Raw genomic sequence first — 21,388 nt, 5'->3', positions numbered from 1 at the left:
ACACTCGAGTGGTTTAAGGGGAAACATTTAAATGTCTTGGAATGGCAGTCAAAGCCCAGACCTCAATCCAATAGAGAATCTGTGGTATGAATTAAAGATTGCTGTACACCAGCGGAACCCATCCAACTTGAAGGAGCTGAAGCAGTTTTGCATTCAAATCCCAGTGGCTAGATGTGCCAAGATTATAGAGACATACCCCAAGAGACTTCCATCTGTAATTGCTGCAAATGGTGGCTCTACAAAGTATTGACTTTGGGGGGTGAACAGTTATGCACACTCAAGTTATATCTTTTTTTTGTCTTATTTCTTGTTTGTTTCACAATCAAAAATATTTTGCATCTTCAAAGTGGTAGGCATGTTGTGTAAATCAAATGATACAAACCCCCCAAAAATCTATTTTAATTACAGGTTGTAAGGCAACAAAATAGGAAAAAATGCCAAGCGAAGGGAGGGGGGTGAATACTTTTGCAAGCCCCTGTAGGTGATTAGTGGTTTTTTATAGCACTCTAATGAGGCGATATTTTAGTAATACAAGGTACAAGGTTAAATGATGAGTAGAGGGATTGAGCCTTGAGATTGTAAAACAAATTAGCTGTGGTTGAAAGCGAGCAGTCAGTGGGACATTTGAAGTAGAGGTATGAGAAACATTCTTTGACAGTTTCTGATTATTGTTTCTTGGTTTTGTAAAGGTTGTACATTCGTTAAACAGTTTTCTATTTTACTAAATTAATGCAACAGGTTAAACTGATAGGATTACCGGAAAGGGGCTCTGGGATTGTTTATTTTAGACGGGGTCGATTCCACTTAATGGAACACGGTATTATCTGATGTGTCTTGAATAGGATTCTGGCTTCCAGGACTGATGGAAGTCCAATACAGTATGTTTGTTAATTAAGGGAGACGTGGAGACCACGTCTCAAACAACTTTTTATTAGATGCCTGTGATCAAATATCATTGATTCCTTACGCTGAGAAATTGACTACTATGGTGGAAAAATTGCAAGATTATGTTATAATACTTTTATTGCATGAAATGGTTGATTTATGCAACATAATAGAGTGTTCTATATACTGTGTGTGTTCTACTGAGGATGGCCCTCTGGGAGATAACACTGACAGGAGATTTAAGATGTCTTTTGGGTGATAAAACCTAAAGCGCATTCCAGAGCATGAGTTAATGTTTCTGTTCTATACCGTACCAGGGAGAGATGGCTCCAGTTTGGAGTCAGAGGGCCAGACACTGGTCTCTACACAATGAAAACTGTTGACATAGCAGATACTGTCTGCTATGTATTATAGGTATCTTTCATACAGGTCTTAACCTTGTGACATTCTATATATCGGTTGTTCGTCATGCAGGTTGAAAGGGGTGTATCTTGGCTATAAAAGACCTTTGTACTTTTGTCTCGGGACTCTCAACGAATCATCTGAGCGTGAATCATCGACCAGCCATCATTATCGTAGAACACTCAATCGATTCACTTTATATGTGTGCGTTGTATTGATCTGCTCCCTTATTAATAAGTGCTTAAAGATGTAGTTTAAGTATAACTCTGACTTGTGTGATAAGTTTGTCTCCTCATTTGATAGTAAAGAAATTAACCACCACACTACATTTGCGACAGAAAAAAGTATTACATTTAGAGTGGCAGGAACAATCTATGGCGAAACAGCTGTTACATATGAGTTGTTGGACATGGTTATTAATGGAGAGACAAGTCAAATAATACGATATGGGAGTGAATTGTCAGACTCAGTGGCGAGATACGTTGCACGCGAAATTAAGAGCACATAAACGTTGGGGTACATTAACCTGTTATGGCTAGGGGGCAGTATTTTCACGGCTGGATAAAAAACGTACCCGATTTAATCTGGTTACCACTCCTACCCAGTAACTAGAATATGCATATACTTATTACATATGGATAGAAAACACCCTAAAGTTTCTAAAACTGTTTGAATGGTGTCTGTGAGTATAACAGATCTCATTTGGCAGGCAAAAACCTGACAAGGTTTCATGCAGGAAGTGGCCTGTCTGACAAGGTGTCGTTCTTCTTGTCTCTGTTTATTGAAGAGTGAGGATCTTAGCTGTCCCGTGACACTTCCTACGGCTGCCATAGGGTCTCAGAAGGCGGTAAAAAGCTGAATCGTGGCTTTGCAGGCTCTGGCTGAAAAAAAGTAGCGCGTTTGGGTAGTGGCTGGTTACAGTACTGTGAGACTCAGGCTCGTGCCCGCGTCGACCGAAAGCTTTGTTTACTTTCCTCTGTTTAGCTAAAAGGAGATTCCCGGTCGGAATATTATCGCTTTTTACGAGAAAAATGGCATAAAAATGGATTTTAAACAGCGGTTGACATGCTTCGAAGTACGGTAATGGAATATTTAGATTTTTTTGTCACGAATTGCGCCATGCGCACGACCCTGATTTACCATTTCAGATAGTGTCTGGGACGCACGAACAAAACGCCGCTATTCGGATATAACGATGGATTATTTTGGACCAAACCAACATTTGTTATTGAAGTAGCAGTCCTGGGAGTGCATTCTGACGAAGACAACAAAAGGTAATCAATCTTTTATAATAGTAAATCTGATATTGGTGAGTGCTAAACTTGCCGGGTGTCTAAATAGCTAGCCCGTGATGCCTGGGCTATGTACTTAGAATATTGCAAAACGTGCTTTCACCAAAAAGCTATTTTAAAATCGGACATATCGAGTGCATAGAGGAGTTCTGTATCTATAATTCTTAAAATAATTGTTATACTTTTTGTGAACGTTTATCATGAGTAATTTAGTAAATTCACCGGCAGTGTTCGGTGGGAATGCTAGTCACATGCTAGTCACATGCTAATGTAAAAAGCTGGTTTTTGATATAAATATGAACTTGATTGAACAAAACATGCATGTATTGTATAACATAATGTCCTAGGGTTGTCATCTGATGAAGATCAAAGGTTAGTGCTGCATTTAGCTGTCTTCTGGGTTTTTGTGACATTATATGCTAGCTTGAAAAATGGGTGTCTGATTATTTCTGGCTTGGTACTCTGCTGACATAATCTAATGTTTTGCTTTCGTTGTAAAGCCTTTTTGAAATCGGACAGTGTGGTTAGATAAAGGAGAGTCTTATCTTTAAAATGCTGTGAAATAGCCATATGTTTGAAAAATTGAAGTTTTTGTATTTTTGAGGAATTTGTAATTCGCGCCACGCCTATCATTGGATATTGGAGCAGGTGTTCCGCTAGCGGAACGTCTAGATGTAAGAGGTTAAAACAAATGATGAATGATTTGAGGGAGTACAATGGACTTATCATTATGTTTTGTTTGTAGTTAAAACATTTGGGTTGCTGATTATGATATTAGTATAGTGAATGCTAAAGAAATTGACACTTTTTCTTCCAGGAGAATGGTGTAAACATTTCTCTCTCACTTTGAAATGTCTCCTGAGGCTATGGTCTTGGGAGAGGGGTTAGTGATATTCAGCAGTTTTATAGGAATAAAGGTATCTGGATTCGGTGTTAAAGAGGAGTTACCAAATTAAATAAGGCCTGGACATTTTTGTTTGTTTTTACCATAGGGTTTGCAGGCACCCACACACACAACACACCTGCTATGAATATTTGTTTGTGATTTTAAAAACAACTATGTCTGATTTATTGTGAGTGTTCTATTTTATTTGGGTATGTTAAAGGGACAGTTTTTATTTTTTGAGTTTTAATTGAACATGTGAAGAAACTTACTGTGAACCTGGAAATAGAAACGTATGAAATGCTTTGACTGTTTTTACATAATGAATCTAATATAGACAGAAACACTTTTTTGAAGGGTTTGAATGACCTCTGACCTGACTATCTAGTGTGGTTTGATCGCCCTCACTGGAAAGCCGAGAGATGACTGGAGGATGATTTAAAGGTCATATTTAATACTGATAATTACGGAGAAGTTTTATAACTAATAGGACCACGAGAAGGATAGACCTGTCTCTAGTCTATTTTTACTATAAAGTTATGGGTACAAATTAGAGGTCGACCGATTAACCTGTTTAGGATAGGGGGCAGTATTTTCACGTCCGGATAAAAAACGTACCCGAATTAATCTGGTTATTACTCCTGCCCAGAAAATAGAATATGCATATAATTGTTTGATTTGGATAGAAAACACCCTAAAGTTTCTAAAACTGTTTGAATGGTGTCTGTGAGTATAACAGAACTCATATGGAAGGCCAAAACCTGAGAAGATTCTAAACAGGAAGTGCCCTCTCTGACCATTTCTTGGCCTTCTATACCCTCTTTATCGAAAACAGAGGATCTCTGCTGTAACGTGAAATTTTCTAAGACTCCCATAGGCTCTCAGAAGGCGCCAGAACGTTGAATGATGACTCTGCAGTCCCTGGCTGAAAAACAGTAGCGCATTTGGATAGTGGTCGATCTGAGAACAATGAAACGGGCGTGGGCGTGCACGTGAAGAGTCCATTTTACATTTTCAGTCTTTGAACGAAAAAAACATTGCCCGGTCGGAATATTATCGCTATTTTACGAGAAAAATCGCATAAAAATTTATTTTAAACAGCGTTTGACATGCTTCGAAGTACGGTAATGGAATATTTGGAATTTTTTTGTCACGATACGCGCCGGCGCGTCACCCTTCGGATAGTGTCTTGAACGCAAGAACAAACGCAGCTATTTGGATATAACTATGGATTATTTGGAACCAAACCAACATTTGTTGTTGAAGTAGAAGTCCTGGGAGTGCATTCTGACGAAGAACAGCAAAGGTAATCCAATTTTTCTTATAGTAAATCTGAGTTTGGTGAGTGCCAAACTTGGTGGGTGTCAAAATAGCTAGCCTGTGATGGCCGGGCTATCTACTGAGAATATTGCAAAATGTGCTTTCACCGAAAAGCTATTTTAAAATCGGACATATCGAGTGCATAGAGGAGTTCTGTATCTATAATTCTTAAAATAATTGTTATGTTTTTTGTGAACGTTTATCGTGAGTAATTTAGTAAATTCACCGGATGTTTGCGGGGGGTATGCTAGTTCTGAACGTCACATGCTAATGTAAAAAAGCTGGTTTTTGATATAAATATGAACTTGATTGAACAAAACATGCATGCATTGTATAACATAATATCCTAGGGTTGTCATCTGATGAAGATCAAAGGTTAGTGCTGCATTTAGCTGTGGTTTTGTTTTTTGTGACATTATATGCTAGCTTGAAAAATGGGTGTCTGATTATTTCTGGCTGGGTACTCTGCTGACATAATCTAATGTTTTGCTTTCGCTGTAAAGCCTTTTTGAAATCGGACAGTGTGGTTAGATAAAGGAGAGTCTTGTCTTTAAAATGCTGTAAAATAGTCATATGTTTGAAAAATGGAAGTTTTCGGATTTTAGAGGAGTTTGTATTTCGCGCCACGCCCATCATTGGATATTGGAGCAGGTGTTCCGCTAGCGGAACGTCTAGATGTAAGAGGTTAACATTGCACTCCACGAGGAGCCTGCATGGCAAGCTGACGACCTGTTACGCGAGGGCAGCAAGAAGCCAAGGTAAGTTGCTAGCTAGCATTAAACTTATCTTATAAAAAAACTATCAATCTTAACATAATCAGTCATATCATCAACCATGTGTAGTTATCTAACGAAACCTGCGTTGCATATAATCGATGCGGTGCCTGTTAATTTCTCATCGAATCACAGCCTACTTCGACAAACGGGTGATGATTTAACAAGCGCATTTGCGAAAAAAAAGCGCTGTCGTTGCATCAATGTACCTAACCATAAACATCAATGCCTTTCTTTAAAGGCCGTAATTAATTTGCCAGAATTATACATAATTATGACATAACATTGAAGGTTGTGCAATGTAACAGGAATATGTAGACTTAGGGATGCCACCCATTAGATGAAATACGGAACGGTTCCGTATTTCACTGAAATAATAAACAGTTAGTTTTCGAAATGATAGTTTCCGGATTCGACCATATTAATGACCAAAGCCTCTTATTTCTGTGTGTTATTATGTTATAATTAAGTCTATGATTTGATATTTGATAGAGCAGTCTGAGCGATGGTAGGCAGCAGCAGGCTCGTAAGCATTCATTCAAACAGCATCTTCGTGCGTTTTGCCAGCAGCTCTTCGCAATTCTTCAAGCATTGCGCTGTTTATGACTTCAAGCCTATCAACTCCCAAGATTAGGCTGGTGTAACCGATGTGAAATGGCTTAGCGGGTGCACGCTAATAGCGTTTCAAACGTCACTCGCTCTGAGACATGGAATAGTTGTTCCCCTTGCTCTGCATGGGTAACGCTGCTTCAAGGGTGGCTGTTGTCGATGTGTTCCTGGTTCGAGCCCAGGTAGGAGCGAGCCCAGGTAGGAGCGAGGAGAGGGACGGAAGCTATACACTGGCAATACTAAAGTGCCTATAAGAACATCCAATAGTCAAAGGTATATGAAATACAAATGGTATAGAGAGAAATAGTCCTATAATTCCTATAATAAACTACAACCTAAAACTTCTTACCTGGGAATATTGAAGACTCATGTTCAAAGGAACCACCAGCTTTCATATGTTCTCATGTTCTGAGCAAGGAACTTAAACGTTAGCTTTCTTACATGGCACATATTGCACTTTTACTTTCTTCTCCAACACTTTGTTTTTGCATTATTTAAACCAAATTGAACATGTTTCATTATTTATTTGAGGCTAAATTGATTTTATTGATGTATTATACTCAGTTAAAATAAGTGTTCATTCGGTATTGTTGTAATTACAACAAAAAAATAATAATAATAAAATAATAAAAAATAAATGAATCAGAAAAATCAGCCGATTAATCGGTATAAAGTAATTTAGTAAATTCACCGGAAGTTTTCGGTGGGTATGCTAGTTCTGAACATCACATGCTAATGTAAAAATCTGTTTTTTGATATAAATATGAACTTGATTGAACAAAACATGCATGTATTGTATAACATAATGTCCTAGGAGTGTCATCTGATGAAGACCATCAAAGGTTAGTGCTGCATTTAGCTGTGGTTTTGGTTTATGTGACATATATGCTTGCTTGGAAAATGGCTGTGTGATTATTTGGGTCTATGTACTCTCCTAACATAATCTAATGTTTTGCTTTCGCTGTAAAACCTTTTTGAAATCGGACAATGTGGTTAGATTAACGAGAGTCTTATCTTTAAAATGGTGTAAAATAGTTGATTGTTTGAGAAAATTGAATTGTGGTATTTTAGTTGGTTTTGTATTTCGCGCCGTGCGATGCCATTGGCTGTTGGCTAGGGGTTCTAGTTGGTTTTGTATTTCGCGCCGTGCGATGCCATTGGCTGTTGGCTAGCGGAACGTCTGTCCTCAACAGGTTAACAAACTACAGTTTTGGCAAGCCGGTTTGGGCATCTACTTTGTGCTTGACACAAGCAATTTCTCCAACAATTGTTTAAAGACAGATTATTTCACTTATAATTCACTGTATCACAATTCCAGTGTGTCAGAAGTTTACATACACTAAATTGACTGTGCCATTAAACAGCTTGGAATATTCCAGAAAATGTCATGGCTTTAAAAGCTTCTGATAGGCTAATTGACATCATTTGAGTCAATTGGAGGTGTACCTATGGATGTATTTCAAGGCCTACCTTCAAACTCGGTGCCTCTTTGCTTGACATCATGGGCAAATCAAAAGAAATCACCCAAGACAAGTCTGGTTCATCCTTGGGAGCAATTTCCAAACACCCGAAGGTACCATGTTCATCTGTACAAACAATAGTACGCAAGTATAAACACCATGGGACCACGCAGCCATCATAACGCTCAGGAAGGAGATGCGTTCTGTCTCCTAGAGATGAACGTACGTTGGTGAAAAAGTGCAAATCAATCCCAGAACAACAGCAAAGGACCTTGTGAAGTTGCTGGAGGAAACAGGTACAAAAGTATCTATATCCACAGTAAAACAAGTACATAACCTGAAAGGCCACTCAGCAAGGAAGAAGCCACTGCTCCAAAGACGCCAGTAAAAAGCCAGACTACGGTTTGCAACTGCACATGGGGACAAAGATCGTACTTTTTGGAGAAATGTCCTCTGGTCGGATGAAACAAAAATGGAACTGTTTGGCCATTATGACCATCGTTATGTTTGGAGGAAAAAGGGGGACGCTTGCAAGCTGAAGAACACCATCCCAACCGTGAGGCACGGGGGTGGCAGCCTCATGTTGTGGGGGTGCTTTGCTGCAGGAGGGACTGGTGAACTTCACAAAATAGATGGCATCATGAGGCAGAAAAATGATGTGGCTATATTGAAGCAACATCTCAAGACATCAGTCAGGAAGTTAAAGCTTGGTCACAAATGGGTCTTCCAAATGGACAATGACCCCAAGCATACTTCCAAAGTTGTGGAAAAAGGCCTTAAGGACAACAAAGTCAAGGTATTGGAGTGGCCATCACAAAGTCCTAACCTCAATCCTGAAAAAGCGTGTGCGAGCAAGGAGGCCTGCAAACCTGACTCAGTTACACCAGCTCTGTCAGGAGGAATGGGCCAAGATTCACCCAACTTATTGTGGGAAGCCCGTGGAAGGCTACCCGAAATGTCTGACCCAAGTTAAACAATTTAAAGGAAATGCTACCAAATACTAATTGAGTGTATGTAAACTTCTGACCAACTGGGAATGTGATGAAAGAAATAAAAGCTGAAATAAATCCTTCTCTCTACTATTATTCTGACATTTCACATTCTTAAAATAAAGTGGTGATCCTAACTGACATAAGACAGGGAATGTTTACTAGGATTAAATGTCAGGAATTGTGAAAAACTGAGTTTAAATGTATTTGGCTAAGGTGTATGCAAATTTCCAACTGTTGTTTTTATCTGTCCTTTCTCTAGATTATTGATTGTGACTACAGATGGTATCTAGATGCATGGAAGGGAATTTGAACAAACAGGGTGTGGACCTCAAAAACCCCTCTAACCGTCTCAAGAAATGGCGTCCTGCACCACTTCTATCGAGAGACCGAGTCCGAGCCAGCAACCGGTGTACAGCATCCAGTTGAAGCTATCTGAAGAAGAAAAATTAAGAAATGCCAGAAGATTGAGTGCCGGGATAGGGAGGGGGTTGGTCAACTGTGCCTGTAATTGATTTAGACTTGTCTGAAATTGTTGTTTTGGGGTATCAGGTTGATTGAGGTTTATACACTACTACATTTATAGTAATTTTGGCTAAGAATGCATTGAGAAACTGAACTGCAATTATAACCCTGGCGAGAAACTTAATACTAGAATTACGAGATTAATATATAGTATAGTAATATAAATGTACATTCTGCCAGTGTTGATGTATGTTAAATTGAGGGTTTTCATTTTGAGTGTTAGAATCAATGTGAATTACTGAGCAAGGTCATTCAAAATGTTTGTTTGATAATTAATTGGGTATTGAATTGTGATTTGGAAACTGAATGATTTTTAGAACTGACTGATTTTAGTAAGTTTTAGTATGTTAAAAACTATATGAGTGGAGCAATTAATGTATTATGGATCGATTGTTTTTATTATTGTTATGCTAATGATGACATTGGTAAAGAAGTTGTGTACTATGTTGAGAGTATTCTCAGCATGCCTTGGTGAATGAAGGGGTGAACTCTGATCCTGAAACTGATCCTAATCTATTTATATTCATTACCAAATTGAAACGTTTAATGATAATGGGGCAGCAGGTAGCCTAGTGGTTAGAGCGTTGGGCCAGTAACCGAAAGGTTGCTAGATCGAACCCCCGAGCTGACAAACCCACTGTTTCTAGGCCGTCAAAGTAAATAAGAATTTGTTCTTAACTGACGTCCCTAGTTAAATAAAGGTTAAATAAAATAAAAATAAAGCTCAGGAACTATAGCAGGTATATGCTAATGGCACCATAGATTCCATAGGCGATGCCTTATACATAGTGGGATCATGATGCTTGTCCTGGGTCATGTTCATTAAGCACTAAACTGAAAAAATGTATTTTTAAACCTTGTAACTTTACCTTTAAGTTGAGAGAATTCTCAAAATGGGGGAATGTGATAGAAAAATAACATATTTACCTGGTTTGTTTGATATTAATAGTTAGCAATTAATACTTAAATAGGACATTTCTGTTATGTTTAATCCTGTGTTTCTGTAAAGAGATGGTTTCCACTAGTTTCCTGCAACTCATCTGGGCGTATGGTCACTGGAGACGGCTTGAGCTGACAAATGAGTTAAAGATTGCATTACATAGACAATAATGTGTTTTACAAGAGACAGCTTAGGAGTAGAACAATCCCTCATTGTCTCAAAATCATCCTTGCATCTGGGAAGCTAAGCCAGAGTGGGGATAAGACAACAACCCACGTGCAGATAACGACAGGATGAATGCAGAGTGGCTTATGATGCCCCAATCTGCATGAGGGGGGTTGAACCAACCATGACTGAGCATTGTTCGTGTCAGCTATATATAGAACTCTGCATTTGTGTAAAGGTTAGGTTACTCGGTCCAACACTTAGCGGGTGGAGGGGTTGACCAGCCTCACTATTGCAATAATTAATCGATATTGACTTCTTTGGGATAGGGGGCGGTATTTTTACGTACGGATGAAAAGCGTGCCCAAAGTAAACTGTCTGCTACTCAAGCCCAGAAGCTAGGATATGCATATAATTGGTAGAATTGGATAGAAAACACTCTAAAGTTTCTAAAACTGTTAAAATAATGTCTGAGTATAACAGAACTGAAACGGCAGGCAAAACCCCAAGGACAAACCATCCCCCCCAAAAAGAATGATTCAGCCTACCACTGAATTCAATGGCTGGCATTTTTATTATAAGGCAAAACCTTCCCAAATTGCAGTTCCTAGGGCTTCCACTAGATGTCAACAGTCTTTAGAAAGAGTTTCAGGCTGGTTTAAAGAAAAATGAGGGAGAAGTTGTAGTTTTTCTAAGTGGCTTGCATTTTGGCTGTAGTGTTTCCAAGCGCATGGCCGAGACAGCGCGTTCTTTTTGTTTATCTCCGGTAAAGACAATACCGATTCTCTGTCTTAAATTTGATCGTTTATTTGCGTATTAGGGTACCTATTGTTTGATTATAAACATTGATTGACTTGTTTGTATAAGTTTATTGGCAACGTTTGGGATTCATTTTGTATGCATTTTGAAGGAGGGAAACCGAGTGGATTGACTGAAGTGCACCAGCTAAACTGAGTTTTTATGGACATAAAGAAGGACTTAATCGAACAAAAGGACTATTTGTAATGTAACTGGGACCTTTTGGAGTGCTGACAGAAGAAGATCTTCAAAGGCATATATTATATCGCTATTTCTGACTTTCGTGTCGCAACTCCCTGGTTGAAAATGATTTGTTATGCATTTGTTCAAACACAGACACAAGCCCGCGCACACACAGACACATGCATGCGCACACACAGACACAAGCCCGCGCACACACAGACACAAGCCCGCGCACACACAGACACAAGCCCGCGCACACACAGACACAAGCATGCGCACACACAGACACAAGCATGCGCACACACAGACACAAGCATGCGCACACACAGACACAAGCATGCGCACACACAGACACAAGCATGCGCACACACAGACACAAGCATGCACACACACAGACAAGCATGCACACACACAGACAAGCATGCACACACACAGACAAGCATGCACACACACAGACAAGCATGCACACTCTCTCTCTGTGTATCCCCCTTCCGCTCATTCTATGTCCTGACTACTTTTGACACCCAGAGGGCACCAAAGTACAAACCTTTAACAGCTTTCACACCCCTTTGCACTCACATGATAGGAGTAACAAACAGTATGTGAGTGTCTCAACATGTGTATATCGCTCTTTCTCTGTGTGTGTGTGTGTGTGTGTGTGTGTGTGTGTGTGTGTGTGTGTGTGTCTGCGTGTGTGTGTATCAAGTGTAAGTGTGTGCGTGAATTTTACTCTGTGTGTGTTGCTCTATATGTCTCTGTGTGTGCGTGCGTATGTGTCTGACGATCCACACGTCCCACCAGTCTCAGGGGGATTACTCCCTTACTCTATTCATACCGAGGCTATTAATCTCCATTCAGAAGATTTTTTTCCCTTCGTTGGCTTTTTGTCTTAAGACAGACACTTGCAGCTGATGGTAGTGCCCTATGACTACAGCCACACACACACAGATGGTCAATAGAAAGACAAGCACACACACAGACAGTACGGTGGCGTACAGTAAACCACTCCCAGAGGCCTTCCCTATTGAGTCAGTGGTTGTTGTGACAACCCAGATGCAGGATAATATCGATTGTACACGTCGCCACACATCTCCCAGCTAGAAATGAGATGCTGGAGAGTGTCACAGCTGCACAGACAGAAAAGCACACTGCTAAATAGATTATAAAGGATTGCATTTAAAAAGGTCCAATGCAACCATTTCTATATCAATATCAAATTGTTTCTGGGTAACAATTATACTGAACATAAACAGAAACGCACCATGCAACAACGTGAACACCATTTGCCTCAAGCAGTGTGACATCTCCTTTGCATAGAGTTGATCAGGCTGTTGATTGTGGCCTGTGGAATGTTGTCCCACTCCTCTTCAAAGGCTGTGCGACGTTGCTGGATATTGGCTGGAACTGGAACACGCTGTCAAACACGTCGATCCAGAGCATCCCAAACATGCTCAATGGGTGACATGTCTGGTGAATATGCAGGCCATGGAAGAACTGTGACATTTTCAGCTTCCAGGAATTGTGTGCAGATCCTTGCGACATGGGGCCGTGCATTATCATGCAGAAACATAAGGTGATGGCGGCGGATGAATAGCACGACAATAGGACTCAGGATCTCGTCACGATATCTCTGTGCATTGAAATTTCCAATGGAAAAGCGCAATTGTGTTGGTTGTCCGTAGCTTATGCCTGCCCACACAATAACCCCACCGCCACCATGGGGCACTCTGTTCACAACGTTGACATCAGCAAACCGCTCACCCACACAATGCCATACACGTGGTCTGCAGTTATGAGGCCGGTTGGACGTACTGCCATATTTAAAACAACGGAGAGAAATTAACATTCAATCATCTGGCAACAGCTCTGGTGCACAGTCCTGCAGTCAGCATGACAAATGCACGCTCCCTCAAAACTTGAGACATCTGTGGCATTGTGATGTGACAAAACTACACATTTTAAAGTGGCCTTTTTTATTGTCCCCAGCTCAAGGTGCACCTGTGTAATGATCATGCTGTTTAATCAGCTTCTTGATATGCCAGACCGGTCAGGTGGATGGATTATCATGGCAAAGGAGAAATGTTCACTAACAGGGATGTAAATACATTTGTACGCCTTTTCTGTGTATGGAAAATGTAGGGGATCTTTTATTTCAGCTCATGAAACATGGGACCAAAACTTTACATGTTGCGTTTATATTTTTGTTCAGTGTAAGTACCTATTGTAGTGGATTTTCATTAAAATGGGCAAAAATAGCTTTTCGGCCAAAAACTATTTCTCCAGCAAGAACTTTGCTAGTACTGTCTGGGAGTGGTCTGAGCGGGGAGGGGAAAACTGAAAACTGGCTTTTATTGGCAGAGAGGTTTCGAACGCTCTTTATTATTGGTCTATTAGCCAATATTCCACATGGTGAGGTCTCCGTGGAAAGCCGAAACTCCCGCCCATGCAAACCTGCTGATCAGAAGGTCACCAGGTCTCAAATCCCTTAAAGGTATACAGCCATAGGGCACAATTAAGACAAAAAAAGGTGTGCGTGTTGCACTCACTGTCTGAGTAGCTGCCGTCCCTGTTTCCAACCCAGCTGACTACTGTTGGGGGGGCTCGGCACCTCGTTTTCATTCCCTTCATCTGATGGAGAGAGAGGGGAGACAGAATGAGACACACAGACAGAGACAGAGAGAGAGAGAGAGAGAGAGAGAGAGATACAGTGTTATTAAGGCTCCACTCACAGTCTTGAAGCATGGACTGACATACCGTATTTGTACTGCATTCAATTTCATTCCAAAATTCCAATTGAAACATAGGTCAGGACACATGGTGTAATCCAGGTTAGACTGTCAGAATGCATAAAGTACATCTGAACAAAACATGTCAGTATTGTGACATTTGACATGCAAATGTGACTCGTTTCAGGAAACTAGGCATATGTCGCACGTCACTACTTCACAGGGGAGTCATTTGAACATAAACATAACATTTTTTATGAAAATGTGTTTTTTTTTTGGCCGAAAGGCCTTCATGTGCTTTAATAACAAACTTGTATGCCATCCGTAAATACAAATATAGGGCCCTATGATTTCCGCGATGTGGAAAACACGGACGTAATCGCGGAATTTGGTAATAAAAATGGAATCAACTGTAAATATGGAATATTGCAGAATTTTCCATAACTTGGCTGAAATTGCTTTAAAAAAAGATCTAAAGTAGGCCTAATTATTGTAGTAACCTACATGATTTCATAATTGTAAAATTGCAGACGAGTAGCCCTAGGGAAATAATTCCGGGGGGGTCGTGCGTGGGACCCTTACCTCACAACTTGGCTGTCATTTTGAGAAACATGTCGAGGAGGCCGTCTAAGACGGCCAAGTCGTCAAAAAAAAACTAAAATGTGATGCTAACCCCTAAATTCAGAGCTGAGCAATACCCAAAGGACTATTATGAGTCAGGCGATAAGCTGTTTTGCAAATTCTGTCAACATACTATTGATTGGACCTGTAAAAATACGTGTGATGACCACTTAAAGTCTAAAGCCCATGTGTAGAACAAGGAACAGCACCGTGTTAGCCAGAGCCTCTTCAAACAACCATTACTCATGCAAGCACATCAGCAGATTCAAGACGAGAATTTATTCAGGACTTTGTGGCCGAGTCTGACATCCCCTTAGAAAAGCTAAGAAAGCTACGGCCATTTCTAGTTAAGAATTGCAAATAAGGGAGGAGCGTTGCCTGAAAATGAGAGCAGCCTCTGTCAAACTCACCTGCCCCCGCCGTTCTACAGAAGATCCGTGGGAAGAAGTTTGCGGTGGTTGTTGACGAGACAGATGCAAGGGATTGCAGCATTCATCATTGGTGAGTTAATTTAACAGCCTATTAATATACCGTTGCAATAGCCTACATTTACATTCTGCAATATGAATTGTCCGCATGCAAATTGTGATATTCCAAACGATGAGCTACCGTGGTGAAATATAACGATGCATAATGTCAATAGCCGTTTGCCTCTCCATCTAGCTAACTATCGCTGTATCTATATTGTGCAGGCCTTCACTCTTAAGCTAACCTTCATCTCTGAGGGCTGCTCCAAACTGATGACAGCTCTGTCAATCCTGGAAGGAACCCACCGTCCCACAGCAGTGTCTGCATACAATTGGAGGATTGGAGGATCTTACCGAGTGAATGGAACGGCAAAAGCATGTGGGTATGGTGCCAAGACAGACGAGCTATTGAGAAAGATGGGGATTGGAGAGAGGAGGGAGGCGCTTGACCAACTCCATGATGCATCCACTTGGCCTTCAAAGTTCTCAAAGCACTGGGACACACATCCAGCCAGAGAGGTCTACAGGCTGGCTAGGGTGTTCGATCCTAGGCAGGCTCCAGCCATGGAAAAGAAGATTGAAGCCTACACAACTGAAACCCATGGCAAGCCCATCAACAGAGCTCAGTGAATAATGGATTGCCCATCAGCACTGTGTGTCCAGTGAGCCCTCACCTGCTTTGGAGCTTGCTGATTACTGGAGGGGCCTGAGTGAGAGATTCCCAAGAGTTGCAGAAGTGGCAGTGCCCTACATCTACTTCCCAGTCAGCTCAGTCGACTGTGAGAGGAGTTTCAGCAAATGCAACACTACTCACAAACAAGCGCGAGGCACTCACCGAGCTCAACACAAAGAAGCTGACAATCATGTACTTCAATGGAGATGTCCGTGATAGATGGAAAACTTACGATGGGAGCTCATAAGGTAGTTCCATAGGTTTTGCCTATTGCTGCATTATTGCCTAGATTCTTGCATTACTTTTACTCATTTATAATGAAACACTTAGTAGAACTGTATTGAAGCTCTTGCCTTGATAAAAAAAACAGTGCAATGTTGTGTTGCATCATTACAAATTTACTGTTATATCTTATTCAATTGTTAACGTTTTATTCATTTCAAATTATTAGACACTCTTTCTGATGATAAAATTAGCGTAAATCGTAAAACACAGAATTCAGAAACATTCAAACGGAAAAAACAATTTGGGAAAAATCTAATCGAATTTACATTATTTTTTTACTGATTTCATAGGGCCCTAAAAATAAAATTGTTAAAATTATGAGCCTAGTTGGTTTAGCCACGGAAAATGACAGTAACCTTCCCGCTAGCCATGAATGGCTGAGATTATGCATGTGCTGGACATGCCGGGAGATGAGTTTGGATTGGTCTGCCATGTAGCATGAACTGCTCAGCATGTGTTGATAGTCATTTCTACTGTGCCATTTTTGAAAGATATAACGTTAGCCATTGAGAACTACAAAAGTGTTGATACTTTTCTCAACAACATTGATGCCCTGAATTTAGCAGGTGCTATTGACAGATCAGTTGGAAAAAGTGATGGGCTACTTTCTGCACATGCCTGTGGCATGAACCAGAGTGACTTGACAAAGCTGGCCAAACAAAATGTAGCTACAAACAAAACAGAGTTAAATGGTTCCAGTCTGCCGTGAAGCATTCATCCATGTATACAGGTAACAGTCTAACTACATTTCCAGATATTATATGTTTCTAGTTTTGTCAGAAAGTCGTTTTCATTGCAAGTTAAAGTGTACTGTTCGCTAGCTAGCGAACGTTAGCTTGCTAGCTAACATTACGTGCATGATCTGTGTAGTAATATTCGAATCAGAAATACATTTGCATTGCTAATCCATTTGCTAGCTAACATTGAACCTAGTTGGTTAGCTCTTTAGCTACCTGCAGATTCATACTACAGCTATGACAGTGTTTGTATTGGTAGTAGTAGGTGTTGAGATTATTCCGGTTCATTGTTTAGCTAGCTACCTAGATGTCTAAACAAAAGACTCCACTTCTCCAGATGATTACACGACCCATCAAGTCAGCCAGGTGTGTCTGGGGACGATTTCAGCCATCTATTGTATTTCATGAATATGTGTACGTCTAGACAACAGTGACCCATCCACTTAGCTAGATGTGGCTGTGGAGTGGTTATAGCATTTCCTTCACATAATCCATACATTTAGATTTACCAGAATCATCGTAGCTGGGAGGTTTCATGTCTCCTTGGTTCAACTCTGTTCCATATTTGAGCTTGTGGTATTTTGACCTGAGGGTGAAAGGAAAAGAGAAAAAAGAGAGGGAGAGGAGAAAGAGATAAATAAAAAGCTTTAATGATAAGGCAGCCACAGTGATTTAACAGCTCATTAATGATGTAACAGAAGATAACCATCTCACTGTATCTGTAAATTATCTGGCTTCACACATACATTTGAATAAGTATCTTGTAAATGGCATATATTATATTAAGAACAGGTGGGAGGGATGCTACGCAAGGGCTGGGGTAAGAAATTAATTTGTTAATTCACTGGGTTGATATTAATCTAAACTTAATGGTGGATATTAAGCCATTTGAGGGTTTTTTGCACAAGATTGCTTCCACAACCCAAATAGCACACAAATGACATACTACATCCGTTATAGGTCGGCCAGAGGAGTGTGTGATATCTTGGTCTTTACTCCTAAAGCGTCTCAGAGTACGAGTGCTGATCAAGGATCAGGTCCTCGCCCTGTCCATTCCTTATAATATAAAACACAAAACTGATCCCAGATCAGCACTCCTACTATGATAGGCTTCATGAATTCAGGCCCTGGATGGGTGCCCTCTTGTGAAGGTAGATGCGCTTAAATGTAAACTTAAACTTGCTTAGCTAAGACTGCGACTTGACGTCACTCAAACATCTAAATCACTACAAAGGCCAGGAGGAGAGAGGATTAGGTGAGTGGAGTGCTTGTAATGAGGATAAGACACTGAGGGGATGATGGATCACTTCACCACCATCATTGTCCTCATCAATATCATCATCATCATCATCATCATCGTAATTTAACTCCTTTGTTTTTGAAATCGTTTACATAGGGATTTATAATTAAAACATTGACACATTGAATGTTAAACAGTCAAGTGCATCACACCCGAGCTTATGCTCATTTCCAGTGATTCTTATCATCATTATCCTCATTACCATCATCAATATCATCATCACTAATTGTCAGCCCCAAAAACTAAAGGTCTCTGTTTGTCAGTAACAGTATTACCAGGAGAGGTCATTCAAAACAAGATGCTGATCTTGGGTCACATTTGCACTTCCCGCACTAATGGTTAAGGTAAAGATTGGGAAGGGGAAGATTAGCCTAGATCTTTACCTAGGACAAACTTCACCCCGGAGAACACTAGAGGTCATCCAAAACAAGAGCACTCCCCCAAAAAGTAGTCAAATACAGTATAGAAATTCCCGATCACACTTGCAGACGATGTCATGGCGACGTTGGCTAGCTAAGCTCAGCCGCAGAAACACGTCATCGGGTCTAACGGTCATCTCGCGCCGAACTGCACATGTGCAAAATATATATTCTATGCATTGAGAAGCCTTTGCTCATAGATGCCACATATCAAGTTTCCTACAGATCGGTCATTCGGTGCCAGAAGAGTAGCGTTGTGTTTTTCACAAAATTCAAAATGGCGGAACATCTGTCATGGCGGACCTTATGGGTCCCTGAGGCAAATGTGTTCCTTGTGAGGGACCAATGTACTGAATTGCATGACTTTAGGTCAAATGGGGCGAGGGGCGTGACCTTTCAAAGTTGCCATTTTCAATCTCCTGTTATAGCTCCACCATCTGGCCAATCAGTGTAATTTTGTAAAAGATGGATCTATATGGCAAGATAGATCATTACCCGTTTCGTCAAAATCGGGTTAGTGCCGTCTGAGATATTGCATGTGACTAACGGATGGACACACATCCACAGTCCCCTCCCCGATTTCATTGTGGGGGACAACTAAAAATAAACCCTTCTTGCTAACCATGGGGGTGACCTTGTATACATCCCAAATGGCCCCCTAATCCCTAGTGTACTACTTTTGACCAGGGCCCTTATGATTCTGGTCAAAGGTAATGCACAATGTAGAAAACAGGGTGCCATTTGGGACGCAGTCCTTGACTTTGCCACAGTCCAGGAGTTATAGCCCGGTCCCAGATCTGTTTGTGCCGCCTTGCCAACTCCCATGATTTGACATGACAGTGACCATAGGAGTTGGCAACACAGCACAAACAGATCTTGGACCAGGCTACAGGGGTGGATCTTAGTAGTCTAATGTAGTTTCCTCGACTCATCTCCTCTCCTTCATCTGCACTGATTTCTACACAGGTGAAGGTAATATTGTGGATGCTTCTCTCAAACTAGTCATAATTTTTTTACTCTAGTTCTTTCATTTTAGTGTAGAATGCAGTTGAAGGAAATGACACAAATGAAGAAGTACTTCGGCATAAATCAATAAATGCCAACACTACGCACAGTAGGTGCAAACTGATAAAGATACACAACGCAATGTTTGCACCTACTGTGCGTAGGAAAGCTAACTGATACAGATGCACAATGAAATGTTAGCATTCCAATATCAACGGCCAGACCGTTTGATTTGAAATAAACTGTAGGTTGGATGCTCAAGGTTTCTCCTACATGGAAAGACAAAAACAGAAACATATAATACCAGTCGGAATGCAGAACGATGCAGAATGACTCATGCTCAATTGAATGGGAGCGAGCGAGAGAAAAAGAGGGAGAGAGAGTGGGAGTGAGGGAGAGAAAGAGAGAGAGAGTGGGAGCGAGGGAGAGAAAAGGAAAGTGTGCAAAAGGGAAGAGATGGAGAACAGAAAGGCAAGGAAAAGAGGGCAGAGAAAGTGAAACAGAGATGGGAGACAGGCAGGGTCAGAGAGGAGAAAGAATGGACAAGAAGAGAGAGAGTGCGATAAGGACAGAAAGAGTGACGACAGAAAGAGAAACAGAATGCGAACAGGAGGGCAAAGGAGACCAAGAGAGAATAAGAGTGCAAGAGAGAATAAGACCGTGAATGTGAGCAAGAAAAGGGTGGATGAGTGACGTGGAGTTGCCGGGAACATTTTGTTCTGAGGCTATAATCACATGGCAGCGAGTGGCAGAGGTTCTCAGAAAACCATGTCGTTCAGGTTCGCTTCATTTCTTCATCCACCCTACCAGACTCTGTAGGTTTAAGACTCAGAGTGAGGCTCTAGCAAGCCTGGAATCCAAACTGATAATAGGAGACTGGACATATGGTTGTGATGGCTAAAGCTTGGAATCCAAACTTGTATGCTCCGTTTCACATTGTAAAGACTGGACTCCAAAATGGCATACTCCGTTTCACCAGTGATTCCTTCCTAGCCTGGAATTCAAAATGAAACAGAGCATACGAGAGTTTGGATTCCAGGCTAGGTTTTAGCCATCCAAACCACATGACCAGTCAGAGTCTCCCATGTAGTCAGTCTAGTCTAATCCGCAGGTCGCCTAGTAGTGTGTAGCAGAGAAAGATCCTAATAAATTATTCTAGATGTCCTACATGCAATTATATGGTGGAATAGGGGTGTGACACCATGCTGCATTACCCATGATAAGGTGTGAGCAGCACATGACCGTGGGAATGTTGTTATAGAGGACACGGCGCCGCCTCGGTGCTGTGCTTTCCCACAAAGTATGTGTGCGTCTTTAACATGGGACATAATCCTGTGTAGGGGACAAGAGATTACGATATGGCACCACAGGGCGTGAGTGTGTGTTTAAGTGTGTGTGTGTACATGTGCATGAGCAGCAGGTTATCCTGTATGTATGGTACAGTGCCTTCATAAAGTATTCATACCCCTTGACTTATTCCATATTTTGTTGAGTTAGTTGCAGCCCGAATTCAAAATGGATTAAATATAATTTCTCACCCATCTTCAACACAATAGCCCAACATGACAAATGAAAACATGTTTTTAGAAATGTACTGAAAATAAAATATAGAAATCTCTCATTTAAATGACACACACACCCGAGTCAACACTTTGTAGAAACACCTTTGGCAGCAACTTTGAGTCGTCTTGAGTCTGCATGTGCAAAGCTGATCTTGATTTGGGGATTTTCTCCCATTCTTCCTTGCAGATTTTGTCAAGATCTGTTAGATTAGATGGGGTGCAGTGGTGAATAGCAATCTTCAAGGACTTTCACTTTCTTGGTTCTGAAGCCATTCCAGCGTTGCTTTGGCTGTATTTTTTGGGGTCATTGTCAGGTTGTAAAGTAAATCTTCACCCCAGTCTAAGGTCATTTGCACTCTGAAGCAGGTT

At 40.9% G+C, this 21,388-nt stretch overlaps 1 protein-coding gene across 3 annotated transcripts in view; it reads right to left on the bottom strand.

Moving 5' to 3' along the window:
* The window catches only part of LOC106564825 (striatin-like), an 87,658-nt gene that overhangs the window by 27,156 nt on the left and 39,114 nt on the right, over positions 1-21,388 (bottom strand). For 2 of the 3 annotated variants that reach the window (XM_014131259.2, XM_014131257.2), the window contains exons 3-4: positions 17,231-17,319; positions 13,771-13,852 (exon numbers count right to left, since the gene is read on the bottom strand). In XM_014131259.2, the coding sequence (XP_013986734.1) occupies positions 13,771-13,852; positions 17,231-17,319 (171 nt within the window). The remainder of the gene's footprint in view (positions 1-13,770; positions 13,853-17,230; positions 17,320-21,388) is intronic. The other variant, XM_014131258.2, reaches the window with a different exon arrangement.

This window comes from Salmo salar, chromosome ssa12 (genome assembly GCF_905237065.1).
Source record: "Salmo salar chromosome ssa12, Ssal_v3.1, whole genome shotgun sequence".
Classification (NCBI taxonomy): Eukaryota; Metazoa; Chordata; class Actinopteri; order Salmoniformes; family Salmonidae; genus Salmo; species Salmo salar.
The sequence above is the reverse complement of the archived record's forward strand: the minus strand, read 5'-3'. Positions and strand labels throughout refer to the sequence as shown.